This window comes from Carcharhinus amblyrhynchos, chromosome 34 (assembly GCF_965287045.1).
Source record: "Carcharhinus amblyrhynchos chromosome 34, sCarAmb.v2.hapA, whole genome shotgun sequence".
Lineage (NCBI taxonomy): Eukaryota > Metazoa > Chordata > Chondrichthyes > Carcharhiniformes > Carcharhinidae > Carcharhinus > Carcharhinus amblyrhynchos.
The window spans coordinates 13,921,395-13,947,212 of record NC_137357.1 but is presented as its reverse complement, the minus strand read 5'-3'; the positions used below and the strand labels follow the sequence as shown (position 1 = coordinate 13,947,212).

General features: G+C 44.4%; 1 protein-coding gene across 3 annotated transcripts in view; it reads left to right on the top strand.

Moving 5' to 3' along the window:
* xpo7 (exportin 7) overlaps positions 1 to 25,818 on the top strand; it is a 105,633-nt gene that overhangs the window by 53,208 nt on the left and 26,607 nt on the right. For all 3 annotated transcript variants that reach the window (XM_080216918.1, XM_080216919.1, XM_080216920.1), the window contains 8 exons: positions 8,792 to 8,865; positions 11,371 to 11,490; positions 13,220 to 13,366; positions 15,354 to 15,526; positions 16,363 to 16,556; positions 17,372 to 17,477; positions 18,315 to 18,450; positions 22,639 to 22,712. In XM_080216918.1, coding sequence (XP_080073044.1) covers positions 8,792 to 8,865; positions 11,371 to 11,490; positions 13,220 to 13,366; positions 15,354 to 15,526; positions 16,363 to 16,556; positions 17,372 to 17,477; positions 18,315 to 18,450; positions 22,639 to 22,712 — 1,024 coding nt within the window. The remainder of the gene's footprint in view (positions 1 to 8,791; positions 8,866 to 11,370; positions 11,491 to 13,219; positions 13,367 to 15,353; positions 15,527 to 16,362; positions 16,557 to 17,371; positions 17,478 to 18,314; positions 18,451 to 22,638; positions 22,713 to 25,818) is intronic.

Here is a 25,818-nt window from a genome sequence, read left to right as displayed (position 1 = left end):
TCATCTGATGAAGGGGCAGCACTCCAAAAGCTCATAATTCCAAATAAACCTGTTGGACTTTAACCTGGTGATGTGAGACTTCATACTGTGCCCATCCCAGCCCAACACCAGCACCTCCACATCATGCATGAAGAGTAGAATGGCATTTGCTTCATCCACCTTTTCCTAGAAAGTTCTTGTAATGGGGGGTTCTTGCCCTATATTTCAAGTTGCCTTCCTCTTCAGTTCAGCACATCTGAATGCATCTCAGCCTCAGTCAGAAATGCTGAACACTGAAAGATTAGTATCTTAAATGCCTTCAGTCCATTTGGACTGTTTCTTCATCACTGGCTATCAACATTGACAACTTTCAGCATGGTTGGTTCATGAGTTTCCACGCGGCTACGTGGTCAGTCGCAGTGGGCTGGGATTTCTGAGGCTGGAATGAGGCTTCAACTGATGGCACTGAGGTGATATTGCTATTCTGTCAAGCATGGAATAATGGTAAAATTGGTACTGGTTAAGGCATTGTGATCCAGCCATTTAATCCAGGAAGGTTCCAGGTTTATTTCCAGTCTGCATCGAGTTTCTGAGTCATTTCTGTTTGTGCAGGGTTAATTCCAACTCTGAAAGTATGAATATTGAATGAGATCATTTTGCAGCACAGAAATAGACCCTTTAACTCACCATTCTGTGTCTGGTGAAGATTTCCAATTAGTCCTCTTTTTTACGTTCTCTATGGCCTTGAAAATTTTCCTGCTTTAAATATTTATACTTCCACCTGCTTCTATCTTTGTCAGATGAACTTGATGTTATTATTGTCCTCTAAGCATGGTTAAATAGCCTGTGGAAAGCTCATTGTCCATAAGCATGACCCCTAGCGTGAGGTACCTGAACTCATCACCTGACAGTACCCATCGAAAGAGAAAGGGAAAACTGTTGGGAGAGACGGAAGTAAAAAATCAATTGGGCTGCAATTCCAAAGCACGGTAATGGTGAAATGAAAAGCCCTGAAGTCTGACCAGAAATATAGGTTCCTTTGAGCATTAAAATGTTGTAAAGTTTGCAATTCTATTTTTAATATTCCCAAAGTAATCATCTTTAGTTTTAGCAGTGGCATATTCTGACTTGTCAATGAGCTGAACATGCCTTCCAGTCATTCCCTTGAGGATCCCTTGTGAAGTCATGTTTTGAAAGCTTCACATTTTTGACAGCTTACTTGGGAGGTAAGGAAAAAAAGATGTCCTGTTTAACTTTCAAAGAGGATGTTTGTTTGGATATGATAGCAGGAAAATCCACAGGTGATTAAAATCATTAGTGCAACCAATGTAACTGGAGCAGTCAGAGGTCTACAGCATAGAAACAGCCCTTCCACTCAACTTGTCCATGCCACCCTTTTTTTTAAACCACTAAGCTAGTCCCAATTGCCCACATTTGGCCCATGTCCCTCGATACCTATCTTACCCATGTAACTAAATGCTTTTTAAAAGACAAAATTGTACCCGCCTCTACTACTACCTCTGGTGGCTTGTTCCAGACACTAACCACCCTCTGTGTGAAAAAATTGCCCGTCTGGACACTTTTGTATCTCTCCCCTCTCACCTTAAACCTATGCCCTCTTTGGGAAAAGATATTGCCTATCGAGCTGAAAGTGGAATTGTCTGCCGGTGTGCGATTTTCTGCACCCGCACAAGTCATGGTGAGCACTAGGACACAAAGCAAAGAACAGAAAGCTATGATCTGCTGTTGTTGCAGTGGTTTCAAACATGTTCTAGTTACATTGTGCTGACACACTGCGAAAGCCCCACTCTAATCTCATTCACAGTGGAGGCTATTTTCAAAGTCATTGTTCCCATACTGGCCAGCCCAACAAGTCGGCTTCTTGTCTGTGTCTGCAGTGCAAATAAATTTGCAGTGGCCATCACACTTAGCGGTTTTACTGGATGCGACTGCAAACTTCAAGCTCTGGTCCCTTAGCTTCAGACAAACGAGCAGTGTTGAGGTCATGATGTAGACAACAAAAGGAGAAAACTCTGGCAAGATCCAGCCAGTCAGGCAGCAGATTTGGAGCGGGTTCTGATGAAAGTTCATTGAACTGGAACATTCGCTCAGTTTCTCTCTCTGCAGACGCTAACAGACCTGCTGAGTATTTGCAGCATTTTGTGGAAGCTTCATCTTTGAATTTCCAACATCCATGGTATTTTGCTTTTGTGTCAGAATGACAATGAACATTGAGGCATGAATCCTTAGACGAATGCTTCCTAACAGGAAAACGATTGGATAGACACTCGATCCTGTGCCAGGGTGTATGAGAATTCATAACTGCAGTCCATACAAAAATAATGGGTGGGAGAGTTTGTGAGTGCATCCAGTTTCACAGAGTGGTCATCCCTCATGCAACATTCCTTTATGCACTCAGTTGAAGTGTTCTGAAAACCTCAAAATTTTGGGCTCCAATTCGTTTGGGAGCAATTCCAATATTGTGTGGATCAAGTATGGTACAATTGCTGGTGGTTCTGTGTGATCTTGTTATCTTGAAATAAATTCAATGTTAGTCTTAACCAGGACCAAAGCGGTTAAGACTGCTACTTGGAAACATGTTGGAAATGTGAATTCCAATTTGGGAAAGATTGCAAACTGCAACAGCCTCTTCTGAGGGGAGGACCAATATATGTGGGAATGGCAGGGCGAGGAGGGACACTAACTAATGGGGGAGCACACGAGTCAGTTGGAAAATTGGGATGGGTGTGAGTAAATGAACGCTTTCCTCCAAGCGGAAAGAAGACTGAATAAGTTATCAAAATGTTAGTTTTCATGTGGCCAGCAGAGAGAATATGGTTTTATTGTAGGGGGCCATTAAGATAGGGAAGTCATGAATAATGGTTTTGTTGCAGTGAACTCCAAACCAAGGGGCCATAAGTGTAGGAAAGTCGTGAATAAGTCTAATATGTAATTCAAGAGAAGCCACTTTACTGAAAACCTGGAATGGTTGAAGCAAATAGCTTTAATGCATTTCAGGGGAACCCAGATAAATCCATGAGAAGGTGGTAGAAGCAGATATTGGGCTGAAATCAAGGAAATAGGATGAGAGGAACCTTGTGAAAAACATTAAGACCAGCATTGATTTGTTAGATCAAATGACCTGTTTCTGTGCTGTAAATTCTAATTAAAAAGATGACGCTGCAAATCGTGAGCAGCCAAACTGACCTCCAGCTTTCCAAAGAAAAGGTTGTCCGTTCATGTCAAGGTCATGGTAGAGGGCCAGATTCCTCCCTTGGGCATCGACCCTGGAATGGGAGGAAATAATTAAAGGGGACTGAAGGAATCTGAATTTCCTTGTGCACTCACATACTTCACAAGAATGATCCCTGGAATGAAGAACTCGTTGTATGAGAAATGGTTGATGACTCTGGGTCTGTACCCATTGGAGTTTAGAATGATGAGGTCGGGGGAGAATCTTCTTGTAACTGACAGGATACTGTGAGGCTTGGATACAGTGGACATGGCGAGGATGTTTCCACTAGTAGGAAAAACTAGAACCAGAGGGCACAACCTCAAGCTAAAGGGATGATCCTTTAAAACAGAGACGAGGAGGAATTTCTTCAGCCAGAGAGTGGTGAATCTGTTGAACTCTTTGCCGCAGAAGGCTGTGGAGACCAGGTCATTGAGTGTCTAAAAGACAGAGATAGATTCTTGATTAATAAAGAGATCAGGTGTTATGGGGAAAAGGCAGGAGAATGGAGCTGAGAAAAAAATTAACCATGATTGAATGGCGGAGCAGACTCGATGGGCCGAGTGGCCTGCTTCTGCTCCTATGTCTTATGATCTTATACTTGATGAAAACACTGACCTTCCTATAAGTATAACAGTTCCTCAGCTAATAATCCAAAGCCTCTGTTATTTTTGCAGTCATAACAAGAGTGGGCAGAAAACTGTTAGCCTAAAACACACAGAATTTTGCTATCACCAAGTTTTTAAGCTTCTCAGTATAGGTGACAGTCTCCCTGAACCCTCTGCAAACATTGACTGTCTTCCTTGGGCTAGGTTTGAGAATATTGATCCCTATCTGAGAGCCTGCTGTAAATAATGGTATCTCGCTCCTTGGACTTGTGAATTCTCCAAGTTCTGACATGATTCCTCTGCTTTCCTTCGCTATTTTGAAGGAAGAATAAGCTTGCACTGATATAAAAGCATTTCCCAACGCGGAACACTCCAAACACTTGGCTATCATTGACATACTTCTGAAGCCTGGTCATCATTGGCGGGTGCAGCAGTCGAATTGCACAGAGATGATTTACCAGGTAATCTGTTTTCTAGCACTTTGTTCATGGGATTTTTGTTGATCGAGACACTCAGCAAACTCTCGCCGTTTTACTTCCACCTGACAGGGTAGAACAGTGCCTGGATTTTGAAACTCCATCTCATACTAGATAATTCTCAAATTGCACTGTGAGAAATAGTACAGCAAGCATTGACATGTTGAGGTCAAGTGGAGCACCCCAACTGAGTTAAACGAACTGAATAAACACCAAGGTCTAACCTCACAACCCCCAATTCTCTGCTGCAGTGTCAGCCTCAATTAAGAGTTTGATTCTTGAGTAGGACCGGAACCCAGCACCTTCTGAGTCCTTGAGGTACGGCTGATGCTTTTAAACCGTTTATCCAAGTGCTGTTGGATGTTGCTGTTTTGTGGTTACTGAATAAGTTTTTGTTTTATATAATGCAGGGAATTCTGCGACCTTTTATCATTTGGGCTTTCTGTTCTGTGAGGAAACTTTTTTCTCCTGTTAAAAGGCTCATCAGTGCCATGGACAATCTAATGCTGAATGAGTTGTGATCCGAGGAAGTTTAGCTTTTGTGAGTTATTTGAACCTCAGTTGTGTAAAAGGAGTTCTGTGGTTAGCACTTCACAAAAGAACGACTCCTGTTCATTAAGGAAGGCTGGTAAGTTTGACTCAATGAAATGAACTGGGTCGCACGTTGCAGTTGCAGAATTTGTGCCTGTCTGTAATTATAGCAAGAAATGCTGATGTGTGGTTTTTGGCATTTCATCATTTTGTAGCTTGACAGTGCGAAGCTGTTTCTCGCACTGTATTGAGGGATTGGTTTGACCTGGCTTTGTTTTACTTTTGCTGCAGAGGAGTGGGATATGACAATTCACAATGGGGATATTGAGTGCCATTGACTGAGAGCTTAAAATGCAGCATCATTGGAAGTTAGATTGACTCTTCACCAGTGCAGATCTTGTGGCTTGTAAGTTGAGATTCAGACCAGACCTGAAGGAGAGCCTCTTGTTCCATCTCAGTCCAGTGTCAGCTTGGGCACTGACTCCAGATTAAAGCTGCGGTTTCACTGGAGTTGAATGATCCACTTTACTGGTGTGCTGTCCAAAGGCAACATAGATAAAACTGCTGCTGGCATTGCTGTAAGGTGTGATTTATTGCAGATTGCAAGGCTACTGATTGATAAGGGAAACCCCAAAATTGCTTCATTTGTTTTTACTTTAATTGCCTTCTATGTAGTGGTTAAAGAGTCATATTAGTTTCCAGCATGCAAACAGGCCCTTTGGCCCAACTTGTCCGTGCCACACTTTTATTAAAAGCCCCTAAGCTAGTCCCAGTTGCCTGCATTTGGCCCATATCCCTCTATACCCATCGTACCCATGTTAATGTCTAAATGCTTTTTAAAAGATAAAATTGTACCCACTTCTACTACTATCCCTGGCAGCTTGTTCCAGACACTCACCACCCTCTGTGTGCAAGAATTGTCCCTGTGATCCCTTTTCTATCTCTCCCTTCTCACCTTAAACCGATGTCCTCTAGTTTTAGACTCCCCTACCTTTGGTTACCGTGGCTTATTCACAAAAACAAATCTCCAAGGCTCAGATACGAGCCGGAAGACTTGGGAGTACTGATGTTCAGTCCTGATCTTTATTCAGTTAGTTTAACTTATTAAGGAGGCTTCATTTAATCTTCGCACATGAATACTCACTGGACTATTCCTCACACAGTGTAATTTGAGGATTGCTCCGTCAATATCAAATGGGGATAGCTTTCAGTTATGATCAAATCAGCTTCTGCCCTTTAACCTGAAGATAAAAGGTGTACAGATACGCAGGTCACTGAAAGTGGCAACTCAGGTGGAAAAGGTAGTCAATAAGGCATATGGCATGCTTGCCTTCATCAGCCAGGGCGTTGAGTTTAAAAATTGGCAGGTGATGTTGCAGCTTTATTGAACCTTAGTTAAGCCGCACTTGGAATATAATGTTCAATTCTGGTCACCACACCACCAGAAGGACGTGGAGGCTTTGGAGAACATCTAGAAAAGATTTATCAGGATGTTGCCTGGTATGGAGGGCATTAGCTGTGAGGAGAGGTTGGAGAAACTTGGTTTGTTCTCACTGGAACAACGGAGGTTGAGGGGTAACCTGATAGAAGTCGACAAGATTATGAGAGGCATGCACAGAGTGGATAGTCACAAGATTTTTCCCAGGGTAAAAGAGTCAATTATTAGAGGGCATAGGTTTAAGGGGCAAGGTTTAAAGGAAATGTACGAGGCAAGTTTTTTACACAGAGGGTGGTGGGTGTCTGGAACTCGCTGCCGGGGGAGGTAATGGAACCGGATACAATGGTGATTTTAAGGGGCTTCTGGACAAATACATGAATAGGATGGGAATAGAGGGATACAGTCCCCAGAAGGGTAGGGGGTTTTAGTTCAGTCGGGCAGCACAATCCATGCAGGCTTGGAGGCCCGAAGGGCCTGTTCCTGTGCTGTAATTTTCTTTGTTCTTTGTTCTGAAAGCTTTTGTTTTTCTGCCAAGTGCCACCACATTGCTGGTCACAGATTTTGAAGTGTCCCAGATTTGCAGAGAAAGTGTTTCAGTGTCACCTGCACCGACTTGTGGCGCTGCTGCGTAATTGGCTGGCAGTGTTGTTTGTATGTGTCCAATGCTCTGAGTTACAAGGTGCTATGCCAAAAAGAGCCCTTGTTCAAGGGTATATTTCCAGGAGAAGTGCCAGCATTGAAATGAGATTTCGTCCTGTGGTGAAGGACATATTGTGATATCTTTATGTGCAGATCGGGAGGTATCTTCCTGCAGATGATCGCACAAGACTGTTCTCGGCTTGATCTTGCATCATTTTCTGTTGAGATGCAAAAGGTGAAGACTCGCACGGTAGCAGCCATGATAACAAAGAGTGGGCTGGGCTTTTGGGTTCGGATCCCTCAGAACTGTAAATGTTGTGGGATGGGAGAAATAGATGGAGAGCATTGAACAGCAGCTAGACGTGTCTAACAAATAGAATATTTGCAGCTTCTTTCTCCATCAACCACATTCAGCCCTCCTCGAGTTGTACAAGACATCACGTCAAGAGTCCCTCAGGTAGTCTCCCGAAACCCAACCATCTTTAGCTGCTTTATCTCTGATCTTCTGCAAAGTCAGAAGTGAGGGTGTACGCACCTGATCGCACACTGTGCAACAGTTCAGATAATGAAGCAATCCATGTCAGTGTGTAACAAGACACATTCAGCCTTGTGCTGAGAAGTAACACCTGCATGACACCAGTGCCTGACATTGGCCATCATTAACACAAGTGCATAACCGCCTCATGATAGTCAATGACATTCTCGTCATTGAATAGCCCAGCATCAACATTCTGGGCAAAACTCACCATTTGACCAGGTACTTAACTGAGTCATCCACATAAACGGCTACAAGAGCAGGCCATGAACTGGGAATCCTCATGACTCCAGGAAGTTTCATTGCTCAGAACATTAAATACAGGAGTTGGGTCCTGTCTTGTTGAAGTTGTACAAGACATTGATAAGGCCACACTGGAATACTGTGTGCAATTCTAGCCACGCTATTATCGAAAGGGTATTAAATTGGAAAGAGTGCAGAAAAGATTTACCAGGATGCTACCGGGACTTGGTCGTTTGAGTTATAAGGAGAGGGATTTTTTCCTCTGGAGCGTCGGAGGCTGAGAGGTGATTTTTTTGGAGGTCTATAAAATAATGAGGGGCATAGATCAGCTAGACAGTCAATATCTTTTCCCAAAAGTAGGAGAGTCTAAAACTAGAAGGCATAGGTTTAAGATGAGATGGGAGAAATACGAAAGGGTCCAGAGGAGCAATTTTTTCACCCAGAGGGTGGTGAGCCTCTGGAACAAGCACCCGGAGGTGGTAGTTGTTGAGGCAGGTACAATTTTTTGTCTTTTAAGAAGCATTTAGACAGTTACATGGGTACAATGGGTATAGAGGGATATGGGCTACATGCAGGCAGTTAGAACTAGCTTAGGGGTTTAAAAAAAAAGGGGGTGGCATGGACAAGTTGGGCCAAAGAGCCTGTTGCCATGTTGCAAACCTTGATGAGTCTAAGTCCTTCCACCATCTATAAGAAGAAAGTAAGGAGTGTGAGAGAGTATTGTGACCCAATGAGAATGTGATTGCACACTATTTTGAAACATGCACACGGAAAAGGTCTGTCTCAAAGCTCATCTTGTCAACAAATCATTCACCAAACACAGACCAGCGGGAAAAGATCACCCTGTCAGATGTTACAGAATCAAGTGGCTTCGTCCAGTAACACAGTGAAAATGATTTCACTGCACCCTTCTTCGGGCCCAGAAGATTTACTGATGATGTGTGTAAGAGAGGACCTCTTCCAGTTGCCACTTGCTAGTTGACATCTCTTTAATGCTGTGCATTTTTAACAACAGGTTTCTACTCGGCCAAACTTCTGATGTTTATTTCCTGTTTTTTCCCTCACTACTTCTCACCTGTCAAATTAAAACCTCCACCTTTTTTCCAACAGCTTTCCTGGATTCGTCAACTCTGCAGTTATTTTTCGACTTGTACCATTCCATCCCTCCATCACTGTCCCCGCTGGTGAGTTGCACTTACGTTTATCGGGGTCCAGACATAAGAAAGAGCTCAATCGATATGAGATAACGAAGAATGAACCGTTGGAAATTTTTGGTTATGGTGCCCGTTTTCCCCAACAAACATTAGTGTCTCATTAGTCCAAAGATGTGCACGTTAGTTGGGTTGGCCATGCTAAATTACCCCTTGATGTCCAAAGATGTGTAGGTTAGGTGGATTAGCCATGCGCAATGACAAAGTTGGGCCAAAGCGCCTGTTTCCATGCTGTAAATCCTGTTTCCATGCTGTAAATCTCTATGATTCTATGTCTGTGTTAGCTAGCCTGCATCAGTGGCTGGATTCTTGTGTGACCAGCAAGTCAGGCTCCTATCCTCACCTCCACCTCTCTCCCCTTCCAAACGTGATTTTAAAAAAAGCCCCAAACAGCCATTTAGCTACAGGAATTCAGAGAGCTCATTGGGTGAGACAAATGGTGACTTCTTCCACTCCCTGGGAAAACAAGTGGAACTGGTTATCTCTGACTGATCGTAACAACAGGTAGAACCGGTTATCTCTGTCTGATCAATCTCTGTGCTTCAGCTGCCGCCTTGTCCCTTTGTGATTTTTGCACATTTATCAGTGTCCTACTTGGCAGTCATCCTGGAGAGTACAAACAATCCCTGTCTCCTTGCGTCAGGGAACCCGAAACTGGGGGCCCAGATTCAAAATGAGAGGTCTACCATTTAAGACTGGGGTGAGGATGCATCTCTTCTTTCAGAGGGAGATTCATCTTTGGAATTCCCTTTCCCAGAGAGCAGGGGAGGCTGAGCCATTGTGCGAGGCACATTAGTGACTAGCAGGGATTATGGACACAGTAAGAAGTCTCACAGCACCAGGGTAAAATCCAACAGGATTATTTGGTAGCACGAGCTTTAGGAGCACTGCTCCTTCATTGAGTGCAGGATTTGGTTCACAAACAGGACATATATAGACATAAACTCAATTGCAAGGTAATGGTTGGAATGTCAGCCTTAACAGGTAATCAAGTTTTTTCAACGGATGAATGGACACCGCTTGACAATCACCAGGCAGGAGTGTCCCCATTCTGTTGGGGAACACTTCAGCAGTCACGGGCATTCAGCCTCTGATCTTCAGGTCAGCGTTCTCCAAAGCGGCCTTCAAGACACATGACAAGAGTATAACTGAGCAGAAACTGATAGCCAAGTTCAACACATGAGGACGGCCTCAATCGGGGATCGTGGGTTCACGTCACGCTATCTGTAACCCCAACAACTTGCCTGGACTTGCAAAATCTCACTAACTGTCCTGGCTGGAGACAATACACATCTCTTTAACCTGTGCTTAACCCTCTCTCCACTCACATTGTCTACACCTGTAAAGACTTGATTACTTGTAAAGACACACATTCAAACATTATCTTGTAATTGAGTTTGTGCCGATGTATGCCGTTTGTGAAACAAATCCTGCGCTCACCTGATGAAGGGGCAGTGCTCCAAAAGCTTGTGCTACCGAATAAACCTGTTGGACTTTAACCTGGTGTTGTCAGGCTACTTTCTGCACTTAGCCCAGTCCAATGCCAGCAACTCCACCTTATGGGCACAGGCAGGGAAGTGGTGCTGATCACAATCAGAATAGTCATGATCGGAGTGAACACTGGAGCAGATTCAACAGGCTGAATGGTCTACTCAGGCAAACAAGGAAATAATTCAGAGTACGATATAAAGATGGAAAGTAAGAATTTCTATATATATTTTAAAAAGAGTTAACAAAGTGAGTGCTGCTCCCATAGAAAATGAATCTGGGGAGTTCATAGAAAAGAAGGAGATGGGGGCAAATGAGCTGAACATTTTGCATCAGTTTTCACAATATAAGGTAAAAGTAACATTCCAGAATAGCTGTACTCAAACTGGAAGGGAGGAAGTAACTCAGGATATTTAATTAATACTTAACAAATTATTGGAACCGCAGGTTGACAAGTCCTGGTTGACAAGTCTTGAAAGCACTGTCGTTGATGCATTGGTTTTAGTTTTCCAAATTTTCCTCGATTTGGGGCAGCCAGCCCTTTGATAGAAGGAACTAAATTATTCCACTTCCCTGGCCTTCCCATCTCCCCACAAATATCTCCCCCTTCAAATATTGATCCAATTCATTTTCCTTTGAAAATTATTGAACCTGCTTCCGTTCAGGTATTGCATCCCAATTCATGATAACTCCCTGCATGGAGAGGGGTTCTCCTCATTACCTCACTCAGTTTGTTTTTAACCAACTGTTCAGCTTCTCTATCTCCCAGTCGTTGAACTTCCTTCCAGTGGAATGGCTTTTCCCTGGATGAAAATGCCTCAGAATAATTAGCATCGCTATCACATGAGGATGAATGCTTCCAGTTGTTTTTTTTGTCGCTGGACCCTCGAGCAGCATCACATATGACAGTTGCTTCAGCAAAAGACATCTCCACATTCTGTCAAGCTCCTCTCACTGACTGTAACTGTTTTCACATCTACCCCTTTCCAGGTGTTATCCTGTTTAGTACAGATAGCTTCAGTCCGGAGATCGCTATTTAACAACGCAGAACGAGCAAAGTTCCTTTCTCACTTAGTGGATGGAGTGAAGAGGATACTGGAAAACCCACAGGTAATGGACAGAGATTGCTTAACAGGAGTGGAATTGAGTAGAAGGGTATTTTTGGTTGTAGTTTCTATTGCGTGTAATCAGGGTGGCCTGTTAGTGGACTAAACTGAAGGTTAAACAGCTGTCCCTGAGGCAGTGGACGCAACAGCACTAAGGTTGTTTCTGATACCACTCAGATGAGAATATAAAATAATGTGGAGTCTATTCACATTTGCGTTCGTGAATGAGCGAGTTGTTTGTTTCTAATCTGAGTGGCTGTTTCTTGGGTTGGATTTTCCTGGAGCAGTGATGGTCTTGACCACCGACTGGAAAGCTGGGGACGCCGTCTCCTTGGCTGTCCCACAGAGCTCTGACTGGGTTCTGCAGCAATCAGACAGCTAAAGAGATCCCGGCTGCAAGAACTGTCAGTCAATTGGAGAGCCAGCGGCTCCTTCAGACTCAGGGGTGCCACTGGGAGCAGTGCGCACTGCTAGGACTGCACCCAGCTGCCAGAAGCAGCATGGAGGCTTCCCTCGGGAAAAGATGATGCAGAGTATCAGTTACCAGTCTGATTAGGCAGACATGAGTGAATGAGGAGCGGTGCTCATTGTTAGTCAGAGATGGGACGTTGTCATCTCTGTGGAGCACTAGGAAGCTCCGACACCCCTCACCCACAGGCACACTGCCAGGGCTAGCTACGTGACCTCCCTTCCACATGGCAGGGAATTCACCCAGTGTTGGTAAAATGCCAACGATGGCAGGAAGAGGCCCTGAATTGACCACTTGAGTGCCCGGGTTGGCCTCTGGTCAGTACGGCTGTCCTCAACCTTTCTGCCAATGACAGTTGTCTATTGCGTCATGAAGTCAGCACACATTCCAACCCTCTGTCCCCATTCTTTGACATGTTACTGCCCCCACCCTTCTCCGAGACAGCACAGTGGTTAGCACTGCTGTCTCATAGCGCCAGGGACCCAGGTTCGGTTCCCTGCTTGGGTCAGTGTCTGTGTGGAGTTTGCATGTTCTCCCAGTGTCTGCGTGGGTTTCCTCTGGGTGCTCCGGTTTCCTCCCACAGTCTGAGAGACATGTTGGTTAGATGCATTTACCCAAACAGGCACCAGAGTGTGGCGACTTGAGGAATTTCACAGTGACTTCGTTGCAGTGTTAATGTAAAGCTTACTTGTGACTAATAAATTAACTTTACTTCTCCTTGGCACAGTATTATTCATCCTGATGTATCTGTCCTTTCTTACTCTCGTTTGGCTGTCGCCCAACAATTGATAACCACTGAACCTCGCTGCTGTTTCCAAGTTAAAATCAGGAGCAGTAGTTGGCCGTTCAGCTCTTTGAGCTTGTTCTTTGGCATTCAGTAAAATAGTGGCTACACTGGAGCTTCAGCGACCTGCCTGGTTCAATGAACCGAATTACCCTTAGTCAGCAAAATAGTATTCACCTCAGATTTACAATTATTCATCGAGTTAACAAGAGAATTCTGAGCACGTTTTGTCATTCAGTATACTTTTCCACACTGTCCGAAGAGCTTGATAATGATGTATCCTTGTGATTTTAAATACAGACTCACTACCATTATTGAATCAATTTTGGGTGGTTTGGATAGATTAAATGCATAAATTCCTTGTTTTGAACCTTAATATCTATGAATGAGCTGTTACCTGACTGGTCAGATTACTGCTACTTGTCGTTATTTTCACCTCTTTGTCTCAAAAACATGTAAAACAAACATTTGCTTTTTCAGGGCTTATCGGACCCGAATAATTACCATGAGTTCTGCAGGTTATTGGCTCGGTTGAAGAGTAACTATCAGTTGGGAGAGCTGGTGAAAGTGGAAAACTACCCTGAGGTCATCCGGCTCGTAGCTAATTTCACTGTGACCAGTCTCCAGGTATTGACCCAATGAACGATCTTGCTGTTGCGGTTCACAAATGATTGACTGGCTGCCTACGGTTGATGGTATCTTGGGTGGGGTCCTTGCCTGAAATTGACTTGAACTTTGTGTCAGCTGCTGGCCAGTTGTTAACTGACCCTTTTTGCTCTCAGGCAGCCATTGGCAGTCCCATTAACTGGCTGCAAATCTATTGGATGCTTGCTTTCATCGGTTAGGGCATTGAGTTTAAGAGTTGCAAGTCATGTTGCAGCTTTATCAAACCCTAGTTAGGCCGCACTTGGAATATAGTGTTCAATTCTGGTCGCTGCACTGCAAGAAGGATGTGGAGGCTTTGGACAGGGTACAGAAAAGATTTACCAGGATGTTGCCTGATATGGAGGACATTAGCTATGAGGAGAGGCTTGAGAAACATGGTTTGTTCTCACTGGAACGATGGAGGTTGAGTAGCAACCTGATCAGAGGTTGACAAGATTATGAGAGGCACAGACAGAGTGGGTAATCAGAAGCTTTCTCCCAGCTAAAAGAGTCAATTACTAAGGGGCATAGGTTTAAGGTACGAGGAGCAAGGTTTGAAGGTCTGTTTTCTTACACAGAGGGTGGTGGGTACCTGGAACTCGCTGCCGGAGAGGTAGTGGAGGCAAGTATGATGGTGAATTTTAAGGGGCATCTTACTTATGGATATGATGGGAATAAAGGGATGTGGTCCCAGGAAGGATTGCGGGGTTTTAGTTAAATCGGGCAGAATGGTCGGTGCAGGCTTGGAAGGCTGAAGGGCCTGTTCCTCTGCTGTAATTTTCTTCTTTGTTGACAGTACGTTTGAGTTGTGGAATAGGCATTCTTTCACAGAAAGGGCGCTGAGTGTCTGGAACGAGCTATCAGAGGCAGTAGTGGAGGCGGGTACAATTTTCTCTTTCGAAAAGCATTTAGATACTTACATGGTAAGATGGGTATAGAGTGATATGGGCCAAATGCTGGCAATTGGGACTTGGTTAGTTGTTTTAAAAAAAAAGGGCGGCACGGATAAGTTGGGCAGAAGGGCCTGTTTCCATGCTGTTAACCTCTAGGACGCTATAACTATGAGGCACGGTGTCAGGATTTTCAGTCCCAGAATGGATCAACACTCTATTTAAAAATGCAGAACTGAACAAGAAGCAAGTTGAGTTGAGAGGAATTCGCTGGCAGAGAAGCTTACAAAAATAAAATACAATTCACCGTCTTGTCAGACTGCTTGAGATGCAGTATTTGGGTAAATCTACACTTAACCCATGTTGACCCAGGTAAACTGTGTACAATTTTGGTCTCCTTACTTGAGGAAGGATATACTGGCACTGGAGGGGGTGCAGAGGAGATTTACTCGGTTGATTCCAGAGTTGAGAGGGTTGGCTTATGAAGAGAGACTGAGTAGACTGTGACTATACTCATTGGAATTCAGAAGAATGAGGGGAGATCTTATACAAAGGTAAGATTATGAAGGGAATAGATAGGATAGAAGCAGGGAAGTTGTTTCCACTGGTGGGTGAAATTAGAACCGGGGGCATAGCCTCAAAATAAGGGGGAGCAGATTTAGGACTGAGTTGAGGAGGAACTTCTTCAGACAAAGGGTTGTGAATCTGTGGAATTCCCTGCCCAGTGAAGCAGTTGAGGCTTCCTCATTGAATGTTCTTAAGGAAAGGGTAAATAAGTTTTTGAACCGTAAAGGAATTAAGGGTTATGGTGAGCGGGCGGATAAGTGGAGCTGAGTTCACGAAAAGGTCAGCCATGATCTTACTGAATGGCGGAGCAGGTTCGAGGGGCCAGATGGCCGACTCCTGCTCCTAGTTCTTATGACCCAGCATTTTGTTGCCTGGTGGGCAGACTGATTCTCCGTTATAGGTTATCCTTTTTAGTTCTGAAATATAGCTTCATCCTCTCAGAGATATGTGTCGTTAGCTTTGTAACTGGAGAAGTTCATGTCTTTGACTGTCTCTCTTGTGTTTTCCTGTAGCACTGGGAGTTTGCCCCGAACAGTGTACACTACCTGCTTAGCTTGTGGCAGCGTTTGGCAGCCTCTGTACCGTATGTCAAAGCCACAGAACCACACATGTTGGAAACGTATACACCTGAAGTCACTAAAGCATACATCACCTCCAGACTAGAATCTATTCACATCATTCTGAGGTACGATAGTAGTTGTATTTTGGGTTAATCAAATCCTGCAAAGGTAAAACTCGGCCTGTGGGAATGAAAGAAAAAATGTCGTTGTGTAAATAATTAACCAGTGACATTTATGCCTGAGCTAGATTGAGCAATGAGATAACTGATTTGGTTTGATTTATTATTGTCACGTGTATCAACACCCAGTGAAAATGATTGTATCTTGCCTGCTGTGCAGACCAAACATACTGTTCATAGAGAAGGAAACAAGAGAGTGCAGAATGTAGTGTTACAGTCATAGCTAGGATGTCGAGAAAGATTGCCTTAATGCAAGGTCTGAGATGCAGGGAAGAAGCTGTCCTTGAGTCAGTTGGTATGTGACATCAGATTTTTGTATCTTTTTCCCGAAGGAAGAAGGTGGAAGACAGAATGTGCGGGGTGCGTGGGATCCTTAATTATGCTGGCTGCTTTGCCGAGGCAGCGGGAAATGTAAACAGAGTCAATGGATGGGAGGCTGGTTTGCGTGAAGGGTTGGGCTACATTCCTTACCTTTTGTAGTTCCTTGCGGTCTCGGGCAGAGCAGGAGCCATACCAAGCTGTGATACAACCAGAAAGAATTCCTTGTATGGTGTATCTGTAAAAGTTGGAGAGAGTCATAGCTGACATGTCAAATTTCCTGAGTCTTCTGAGAACGTACAGGCATTGATGGGCTTTCTTAACTATAGTGTCGGCATGGGGGGGACCAGGATGCCTCAGGTTGTTGGTGATCTGAACACCTGAATGATACCTTGATACCTCGCAGCAAGAGAATGAATGGATTGCTTGGGGCTGCAGCTGAGCAGGTGTTTGTTGTTCCTTAGGGATGGATTGGAAGACCCTCTGGATGACACTGGTCTCGTTCAGCAACAATTGGATCAGCTGTCCACCATTGGCCGCTGTGAATACGAGAAGACATGTGCTCTGTTGGTGCAGCTGTTCGATCAGTCAGCACAGACCTACCAGGAGTTGTTGCAGAGTGCAAATGCCAGTGCTATCGACATTGCTGTACAGGAAGGTAAGAGAACAGAGAGCTGCCCTAGGGTCCTGCAATATCAGCCTTTGATCTGGTCAGCCTGGGCTCAGAGCTTCATTTTCCTGATGTCTGAAGATGCTAGTTGATATCAGTTGGCTGTTGGATCTTTATTTAAAACATCTTGTAGTGTGAACAAACTTTGTTGCCATGAATTTTGCTTCTTTTTCACTGACAACAGTTACTATTGCCGATTGCTCAGGCAAAGGGCTCTATTTCCCAAAGGTGGGGGAGTCTAAAACTAGAGGGCATAAGATTTAAGGTGAGAGGGGAGAGATACAAAAGTGTCCAGAGGAGCAGTTTTGTCACCCAGAGGGTAGTGAGTGTCTGGAACAGGCTGCCAGAGGTAGTAGTAAAGGTGGGTACAATTTTGTCTTTTAAAAAGCATTTAAACAGTTTCATGGATAAGATGGGGAGAAAGGGATATGGGCCAAATGCAGGCAATTGGGATGAGCTTCGGGGTTTTCAGAAAAAGGACAGCATGGATGAGTTAGGCCGAAGGGCCTGTTTCCATGCTGTAAACCTCTATGACTCTCCGAGTCTATTTGATTTTGCTGTGTCAACGGTCCCATTGTCATTGTTTTCTCTAATCACAAGGTAGGGCTGTGGGGCATGTTTCTGAAATGATTCCAAGTCCCAGATTGAGAAACACATTCTTCATTGTCTTAAAACTGCAAGAAATTTATTGGTGATATTAAAGAGATTATTTTTCAAGAGGTCCACGCACAACATTGCGTGCGTGTGTCTGCTTTGTATGATAACTTAATGATAGGTGAATTAATTCTGTGCTTTTCTGACAGGGCGTTTGACGTGGCTGGTGTACATTATTGGGGCAGTAATTGGGGGCCGGGTTTCCTTTGCGAGTACAGACGAACAGGATTCGATGGATGGAGAGCTTGTTTGCCGGTGAGTCCAAGTTTTTGTCTGCTCACCTGGGCTGCCTGGTTTGCACCCACCATTGCCCCGGAGATCAAACTCCAGTCACCCCAAAGCAATTAGCACCAAGCCACTGAGGGATTACCGTGTGATAGGTCATTCAGGCTGGAAATTCCTCCAATGTGAAAAGTCACCTCTCTAACTGTCTCCTGCTTCAGATGGTCCGCTTTTTTCTTTCCTGCTGTTCCTCGCTCAGGTGAAGAGTCAGTGCATCCAGGGCCTTGAAAAGTGGTACTAATTGTAGAGGAGAAGTTTCACTGGCAAGTTTGCCTTGATGGAGGACAATCGTACGTTATGACGTGTTTGGCAGACCCCTGACCACTGCCTTCCATTATATTCTATCTAGTGAAGACCATAAGATAGAGCAGCAGAATGAGGTCATTCAGCCCATTGAGTCTGCTCCGCCATTCGATCGTAACTGATGTTAACTGGATGGTGTTCTGGTTGTCACTTTGCTGCTTAAGCTTTCTTCAGTATCTCCCCCAGTAAAGTTTCTGATTTAATTTCCATTGCCATTGTTACCATGTGGAGGTAGCTTGTTATGTCTCGCATTTCACCTGCTGAATCGCTGCCAATCCTGTCAACCAGTGAAATTTATACCTAGTTTTTAATTCGTTGATGGGCTGTTGCTGGCCTGGCCAGCATTGATTTCTCTTTGGAGCTGGTGGTGGTATAATTATCTTGACAGTGCTGGATGAATTCATCAGACACTCTGCCGATATCGGGTCTGGTCCAAAGACAGTTTCATTGAGGCAGCGTGCGCTGTGGAGATCTGACTGTGCATGTTTTTTTTTGGTTCCCTTGCAGTGTTTTACAGCTCATGAACCTGACTGACTCTCGACTGGCTCAGGCAGGCAACGAGAAGCTGGAACTGGCCATGCTCAGCTTTTTCGAGCAATTTCGGAAGATTTACATCGGAGATCAGGTCCAGAAATCCTCAAAGGTGAAAAGGGTTGACGTTAATTCATTACTTCCTGTTCCATCAGCCTTCTTTCTTTATTTTTCTTTTGTAATTTCTTGAACAATGGTTTTCATGGTCTTTTGTGTATTTCTGAGAATAACAATGTGGTAACTTGTGCTGATCATGCAGGAGTACATTGAAATAAAAGCCATGACTTGTGTTATCAGATCGACCAGAAAGAACAAAGCTTGCAAACGTTTCAGTCACCTCTTCCAAATGTGCTTAAAAAAAGCCAATGAGTTACTTCTCAAACGCCTGAACTGCTGTTATGTCAGTCTGAGCTCAGAGATCCCGCAAACAGCAAGTCAGGCGAGTGACCATATATTGCTTTGTGGGACAGAACGTGAGTATTGCTGAAAATAAGAGGCATGGTGTTGAAGCTTTTCATCTTTCACTCATCAGGACAGAAGCAAGAATGCCAAATTTCAAAGGGAGCAGCTGATTGGTTGGCAAGTCAGTTCTGATTGGTTCAGACATTGCCATAGCTAATGCACCAGGGAGCTATTGGCTCTGTCCCCTCGCCCCACCCCATGCTTATGTTTATTCAAAAAAGAAACCACATCTGAACATGTTCCTTTCACCTGGAGAGAACAGGTCTCTGTATATGACTATCTGAAGCTTCTCGTCAGTGTAAGGGAGCTACATTGAGAGCCCAACTGATCATCTTTAAAAAAGCTTGCTTGCATGATTCTTAGCACACTTGGAATCGTTCACGATGTGCTGTCTATTGTTGAATTCACACCTAACCTTGGTACAGTATGTTCGGAGTTTTGTAAGCACAGATTGGTTGAGCACAGTCAGTACTCTGCCAGTTGTGAACCACTGAATGGTCTGTTATGTAGGCCGTACGTCCCAATGACTATGAATTGTGTCAAACAGTATGCCTCAGCTGTCCATAATAGGCAGAGTGCTGACCATACTCAGCCAGCCCATGCTTGCAAAGCTCAGAACACAGTGTTTTAACATTAGATGTGATTCCGTAATTGGGCAGCACTTGCTGAACAATCCCAAGTGTGCTAAGACTTACACTGACAACCAGCTGAAGATCTATCTGTCAGGTTTGCTATATTTAATTTACACTCACTAGAAGCTGCATGTATCCATAAACAAGGACGAGTTCTGTACAGGTGAAAGGCAATCAGGTATTGCACCTTTTCTGAATAACCAAATTAAATAGCTCCTTATATTCACCATGGTATTATCTTGACTAATCAGAGCAGACTTTTGTCAACCAATCAGCACGTCTTTTCTCATGTTGGCTAAATTGTTGCTCCCTTTGAAATTTGACATTCTTGCTTCTCTCCTGATGAGTACAAAATGAAAAGCTGTGACAGCATGCCTTTTGCTTCAGCAATGTTTGGATTTTTTTTCAGTGGTGTTAACTGTGGGAAGTGTGTTGGCAATGACACCGGGAGAACTTCCTGCTCCTTGACCAGTCATGCTAATAGATGTTCAACATCAGGCCGTGCTGATCGATAAGGCCACAGTTTCATATTTCTTCCAGATACATTCCCTCCTCTGTCACTTGGTACAAACTCAGTTACGTCAAATGGATCCATCTTTGACAGGGAATTGGTACAAAAAATAGGAAGCACGTCCCAATAGCAGTGCATGTGAGGAGGGAGCTGTGCCTCTACAAGACGGTGGAACCCTGTACACTTAGATATGAAAAGAATTGGTTCTTGTAGTATATAAGCATTCTTCTGTGATCTCTCATGTTCCAGCACTTGAACTGAAGCTCTGGTTCATGTATGATTCCTGAATCTTGGATTTCAAGACTCTGGAATATTTAATCAGATGATGGCACGACAGGGGCTGATACTATGCTGGCACCAGATTGACACCTGTATTGGGATTGGGCTGATTTTGAAAAGGGTAGTTTCAGTGCTAAATCTGAGCTGTTTTCTCACACCAATTTCTCCAGGAATTTTGTTCCAACACATGGTGGTGGTGGTTGGGCGGGTGGGGTCCTGAGGAGTGATTCGGAGGAGGAACTCTTCTCACTTTAACCGCACCACAAACACCACCCCCCCTCTCCAACCCATTAGGGATACACAGTTTGCTGCAGCACCCTTACTATCAGCCTGGTTCAATATTACCAAGTACCTACACAGGACAGGGACTGACATCAGGGGCTATCATAGAGTCATAGAGGTTTACAGCATGGAAACAGGCCCTTTGGCCCAACTTGTACATGCTGCCCTTTTTTTTTTAAACCCCTCAGCTTGTCCCAATTGCCCACGTTTGACCCGTATCCCTCTATATCATTCTTACTCATCTAACTGTCTGAACACTTTTTAAAAGACAAAATTGTATCCACCTCTACTCCTATCTCTGGCAGCTTGTTCCATCCACTCACCACCCTCTGTGTGAAAAGATTGCCCTTCTGGACCCTTAACGTTGATGTTTGGGACTGAGCCCAGACACATTTTCCCCTAGGATAGTGGGAGCAGCAACTGATTGAACTGGGATTTTGTGTGCCCCATTTGTTAACTTAACCATCATTGTATTTTCAAAGTGAATGTTCAGCGCCCCGGGACATGTGGAAGACCGAGAATTAATTGGCCATAAAAATGTAAACGTTTCAGTTTTTATTAATATATTCATCATTCAGTTTAGCCTTACTGCCCTGAAACAGATGGATATATAAACAAAAATCTCATGGTGATTTAGACAAGTTGAGTGGGTGGGCAGACACATAGCCAATGCAGTTCTAACATGGATAAATATGAAATTATCCACCGTGGAGGGAGAAACAGAATAGCTGGGTATTATTTACATGGTGACAGATTGGGAAATGTTAATGTACAGGGACCTGGCCGTCCTGGTACGCTAGTCATTGAAAGCAAGCTTGCCGGTACAGCAAACAGCGAGGAAGGCAAACAGTATGTCGGCCTTAATTGTAAGAGAATTTGAGTATTTGAACAGGGATGTCTTACAGCAGCTATATCGGGCAAGACCATGCCAGGAGTGTCGTAGCTGTTTTGGTCTCCTTAGCTAAGTAAGGATATATTTGCCATTGAGTGAATGCGGTGAAGCTTCACCAGACAGATTTCTGGGATGGCAGGATTGTCATACGAGGAGTGATTGGGTCGACTGCGCTGTATTCACTGGAATTTAGAAGAATGGGGGAATCTCATTATCAGGGCTGGACAGACTGGATGCAGGGATGTTGTTTCCTCTGGCTGAGGTGGGTGGAGAGTGGGCAAGAACAACGGGTCATAGTCTCAGGATGCAGGATAGGCCATTTAGGACTGAGAAGAGGAGAAAGTTCTTAACTCACTAAACAGGGTGGTGAGCCGATGGAATTCTCTACCACAGAAGGCTGTGGAGATCAAGTCACTGGACGTATTTAAGATGTAAGCAGATTCCTAAACTCGAGAGATTCCCAGAAGTGTGGGGAGAGAGTGGGAAAATGTTGTTGTGATGGAGGATTAGCCATGATCATAATGAATGGTGGAGCAGGCTCAAAGCAGAAACTGGTTTCCTCCTGCTTCTATTTCCTACGTTTCTCAGACGTTTTGTCTTATTTTAGGGTTGTTCTTTGTCAGTTATCAAGGTGTATTTTGAAGATGCTTTCACACCGTTCATGCTTCACTCTTCTGGAGTAGCCACTCATCAGTACATACTCTTGTTAATACGGTAAATGTTTCTGAGCAGCTTAGCTTTGGCTTATCTGTCAGGCTGAAGATTTATGTAATGTGAGGCCAGCCTTCATAATAGATTCATTTAAACTATTAGCTTTGCTCAGTCAGTGGCATTCTCATCTCTGCTGAGTATGTTTACAGGTTCAAGGCTCACTTTGGAAACAAGGACATGAACCTCAGCTGAAACTTCAGTGCAATGTTTCGGGAGTGCTGCACAGTCAGCAGTTCTGTCTTTCAATGAGGTTGCAAAGGAGGTCATCTCTGACCTTGGAAGTGAACGTAAAGATTCCACGGCACTGTTAGAACAAGAGCAGGGGATTTTCCCAGTGTCTTGGTCAACACTTATCACTCAGTTAATATCACTAAAACTAATTAATGATCATTCATACATCTCATCAGTGTTAATGCGACCTTGTGATGCCGTGTTTGCAGACACAGCACTGTCTAATGTTGTGTAATGTTTTTTAATATCCCACTAGTTTATATCTTTGCCTTTTTAATGATTGTTTTTGTTCCTGTACAGTTGTATCGCAGGCTGTCAGAGGTCCTAGGACTCAACGATGAGACAATGGTTCTGAGCGTTTTCATTGGAAAGATGTGAGTGTCTGGGAAAGCTGGTCCTACAGCAAGGGTCAGGGGCTGAGGGTTTCAATCCATGGTTTGGGTCCAGTAGTAGTTTGGACAATTTGCAGACAGATCACTCAACATTTGTGACACTTTCAGACATCGGAACTGTTGCTTAAGGAACAGTTGAGAGTTGAGTAGAGACACGACCCTTGGTTTGGGAATGGTTCCGCCTTCGCTGTGGTATTCCCTGTTTACCCTGGAGCTGTACTCGAGTGAACATGGAATCCTCACTCAGCCCCACAGCATAGACACATTCCAGGCAGTTTCCTGAGAAGGGAAGGTGCACCACTGCAGATTGGAAAAGCCAGAGCACCCACCATGAGCTGGGTGAAGATTCCTTGTCAGACGCTCCATTCAGATGAAGGCTGTCACCTTTCTCAGCTGCTGTAGGTTTGCTGTATACTCTCAGCAATGAATGGTTGGGATTTATTGAAAATGAGGAGGGAAAAAATAAATGAACACTATCCAGTGTACAGAGCATTGCTTTCTCGCCCCCTCATTATTCAAGGACACTGTAAACACTGAGAAAATAGACCGTAAGTCACTCTGAATGTGTCAAATTGCTTTAATCCAGCCCTTTAACACTGTCTTCTTACAAAGGAAGTGCTTCATGCAAACACAGACACAAGGGGAAAGTCCCACTGAACACTTCAGGATTTCAGTGCAGTAGTTCGAACACCATAAACTTGCCTGTTCAACCTGCTGAACCTGTTTGTGGACACGACTCCAGGGAGTGGAGTAATTTTGTCCTGCAGAACCTGCTTTTAGCTATGGCCCATCACCGTCCTATCAGCTTGCCTGTGGAATTACCTCATTCAGACCTCCAGTGGCCAGTTCAGAACTGAGTTCCTAAGTGCTGAGTTCTGTGCTGTGCATTGCCCAGAGTGGGCTCTGGAATCTGGCATCCCAGAGCTCAGGCATCTCAACTCTGATTGGGACTTGGGGGTTCACATTGGCTGATTTGTTTCAGATGGTGATTAGAATCATAGAATCCTAGAGTACCGAAGGAGGCCGTTAGGCCCATTGAGTCTGCACCGACCACAATCCCACCCAGGCCCAGTTCCTGTAACCCCACATATTTAACCTGCTAAACCCCTGACAGTAAGGGGCAATTTAGCCTGGCCAATCCACCTAACCCACAAATCTTTGCAGTGTGGGAGGAATCTGGAGCACCCGAAGGCAACCCATGCAGACGTGGGGAGAAAGTCCAAAGTCCGCATAGTGACCTATGCCAGGAGTTGAACCCGGGTCCCTGGCACTGTGAAGCAGCAGTGCTAATCACTGTGCCACCGTGCAATCCCGGGTACTTGGCACTGTGAGGCAGCAGTGCTCACCACTGAACGGTTTGAAGTTTCTGAAGGTTCGTGTCGTGGCTAATCTCAGTGCTTTGCCAGATGAGTGGATAAATCCCACATCAAACCTCCAGGGTCTCAGCATTCCCAGTGTGACATGTACAGCAGTTAGTGTGATCACAGATTCAGACTTGATAGGGGAAGGGAGATGGAATATCAATCTCACTCCCCTGACGGAATGGGGAAAGCATCTGACTATCCACTCTGTCCATGCCCTTCATAATCTTGTCAACTTCTATCAGGTCGCCCCTCCGTCGTTCCAGCGGGAACAAACCATTTCTCCAACCCCTCCTCATAGCTAATGCCTTCCAGACCAGGGCAACATCCTGGTAAATCTTTTCTATACCCTCTCCAAAGCCTTCACATCCTTCCTGTAGTGTGGCGACCAGAATTGAACACTATATTCCAAAAGAGGCTTAACTAAGGTTCTGTACAACTGGAGCATGACCTGCCAATTATTAAACTCAATGCCCCAACTGATGAAGGCAAGCATGTCGTTTGCCTTCTTGATTGCCTTCTCCACCTGCATTGCCACTTTCAGTGATTGATGGATATGTACGCCCAGATTCCTCTGCCTGTCAGTACTCCTAAGGGTTCTACCATTTACCGTGTAATTCCTACATGCGTTGGACCTTCCAAAATACATTATCTTACACTTGTCTGGATTACATTATCTTACACTTGTCTGCCATTTCTCCACCCAAGCCTCCAACTGTTCTGTATCTTGCTGTATCCTCTAACAATCCTCTTCGCCATCTGCAACTCCGCCAATTTTTGTGTCATCTGCGAACTTACTAATCAGATTAGCGACATTTTTCCCCAAATCACTTACAAATACTACAAACAACAAAAGCCTCAGAACTGATCCCCGCTTGTCACAGCTTTCCATTCAGAAAAGCAACCCTCCACTGCTACTCTCTGTCTTCTATGGCCAACCAGTCCTGTATGCATCTTGCTAGCTCTCCTGTGATCTTGTGTGACTTCACCTTTCTTACCAGTCTACCATGAGGTGCCCCGTCAAAGGCTTTAGTGCAGTCCATGTGGACAACATGCACTGCCTTTCCCTCATCTGTCAGCTTTGTCACTTCCTCAAAAAACTCGATCAAGTTAGTGAGGCACAACCTCCCCTTCACAAAACCATGCTCCCTATCACTAATAAGTCCATTTGTTTGTAGCTGTGAGTAAATCTTTCCTTAAGAATCGTTTCCAACAATTTTGCTTTTTGCTTTCCATCCACTTCATTGAATTCAAGGAAGAGTAGTATCTGTTGGGTCAAAAATCCAGTTTGCCAGAGATTTGGTTAGTGTTTCCCCTGACATGCTGCTCCCCAGCTTCCTTAGTTCACACCTCATTTACTGATCAAGAAGCCTGAGTGAGTGAATGAGCCTCATCTCTTGGCTTGGGTGGGTGCCCGTGATATACAAGGCTGTCTATTATACGCTGACTGTGACTTCTCCCTCGCCTCAAGAAGAGCTAATGGTGATTTCGTATTGAAAGGTTTTTTTTCTTGCATGTCATGTCCCTCTCAGTTACAAATGGGGAAATATCATAGAAGAAGCAACATACAATGCTACGTTGTTGATGGAGGGCCGTTCGGCCCGTCGAGTCTGCATCAACCACAATCCCACCCAGGCCCTATTCCTGTAACCCACATGTTTATCCTGCGAACCCTCCTGACATGAAAGATCAATTCTGGCATGGCCAATCAACCTAGCGTTTTTGGA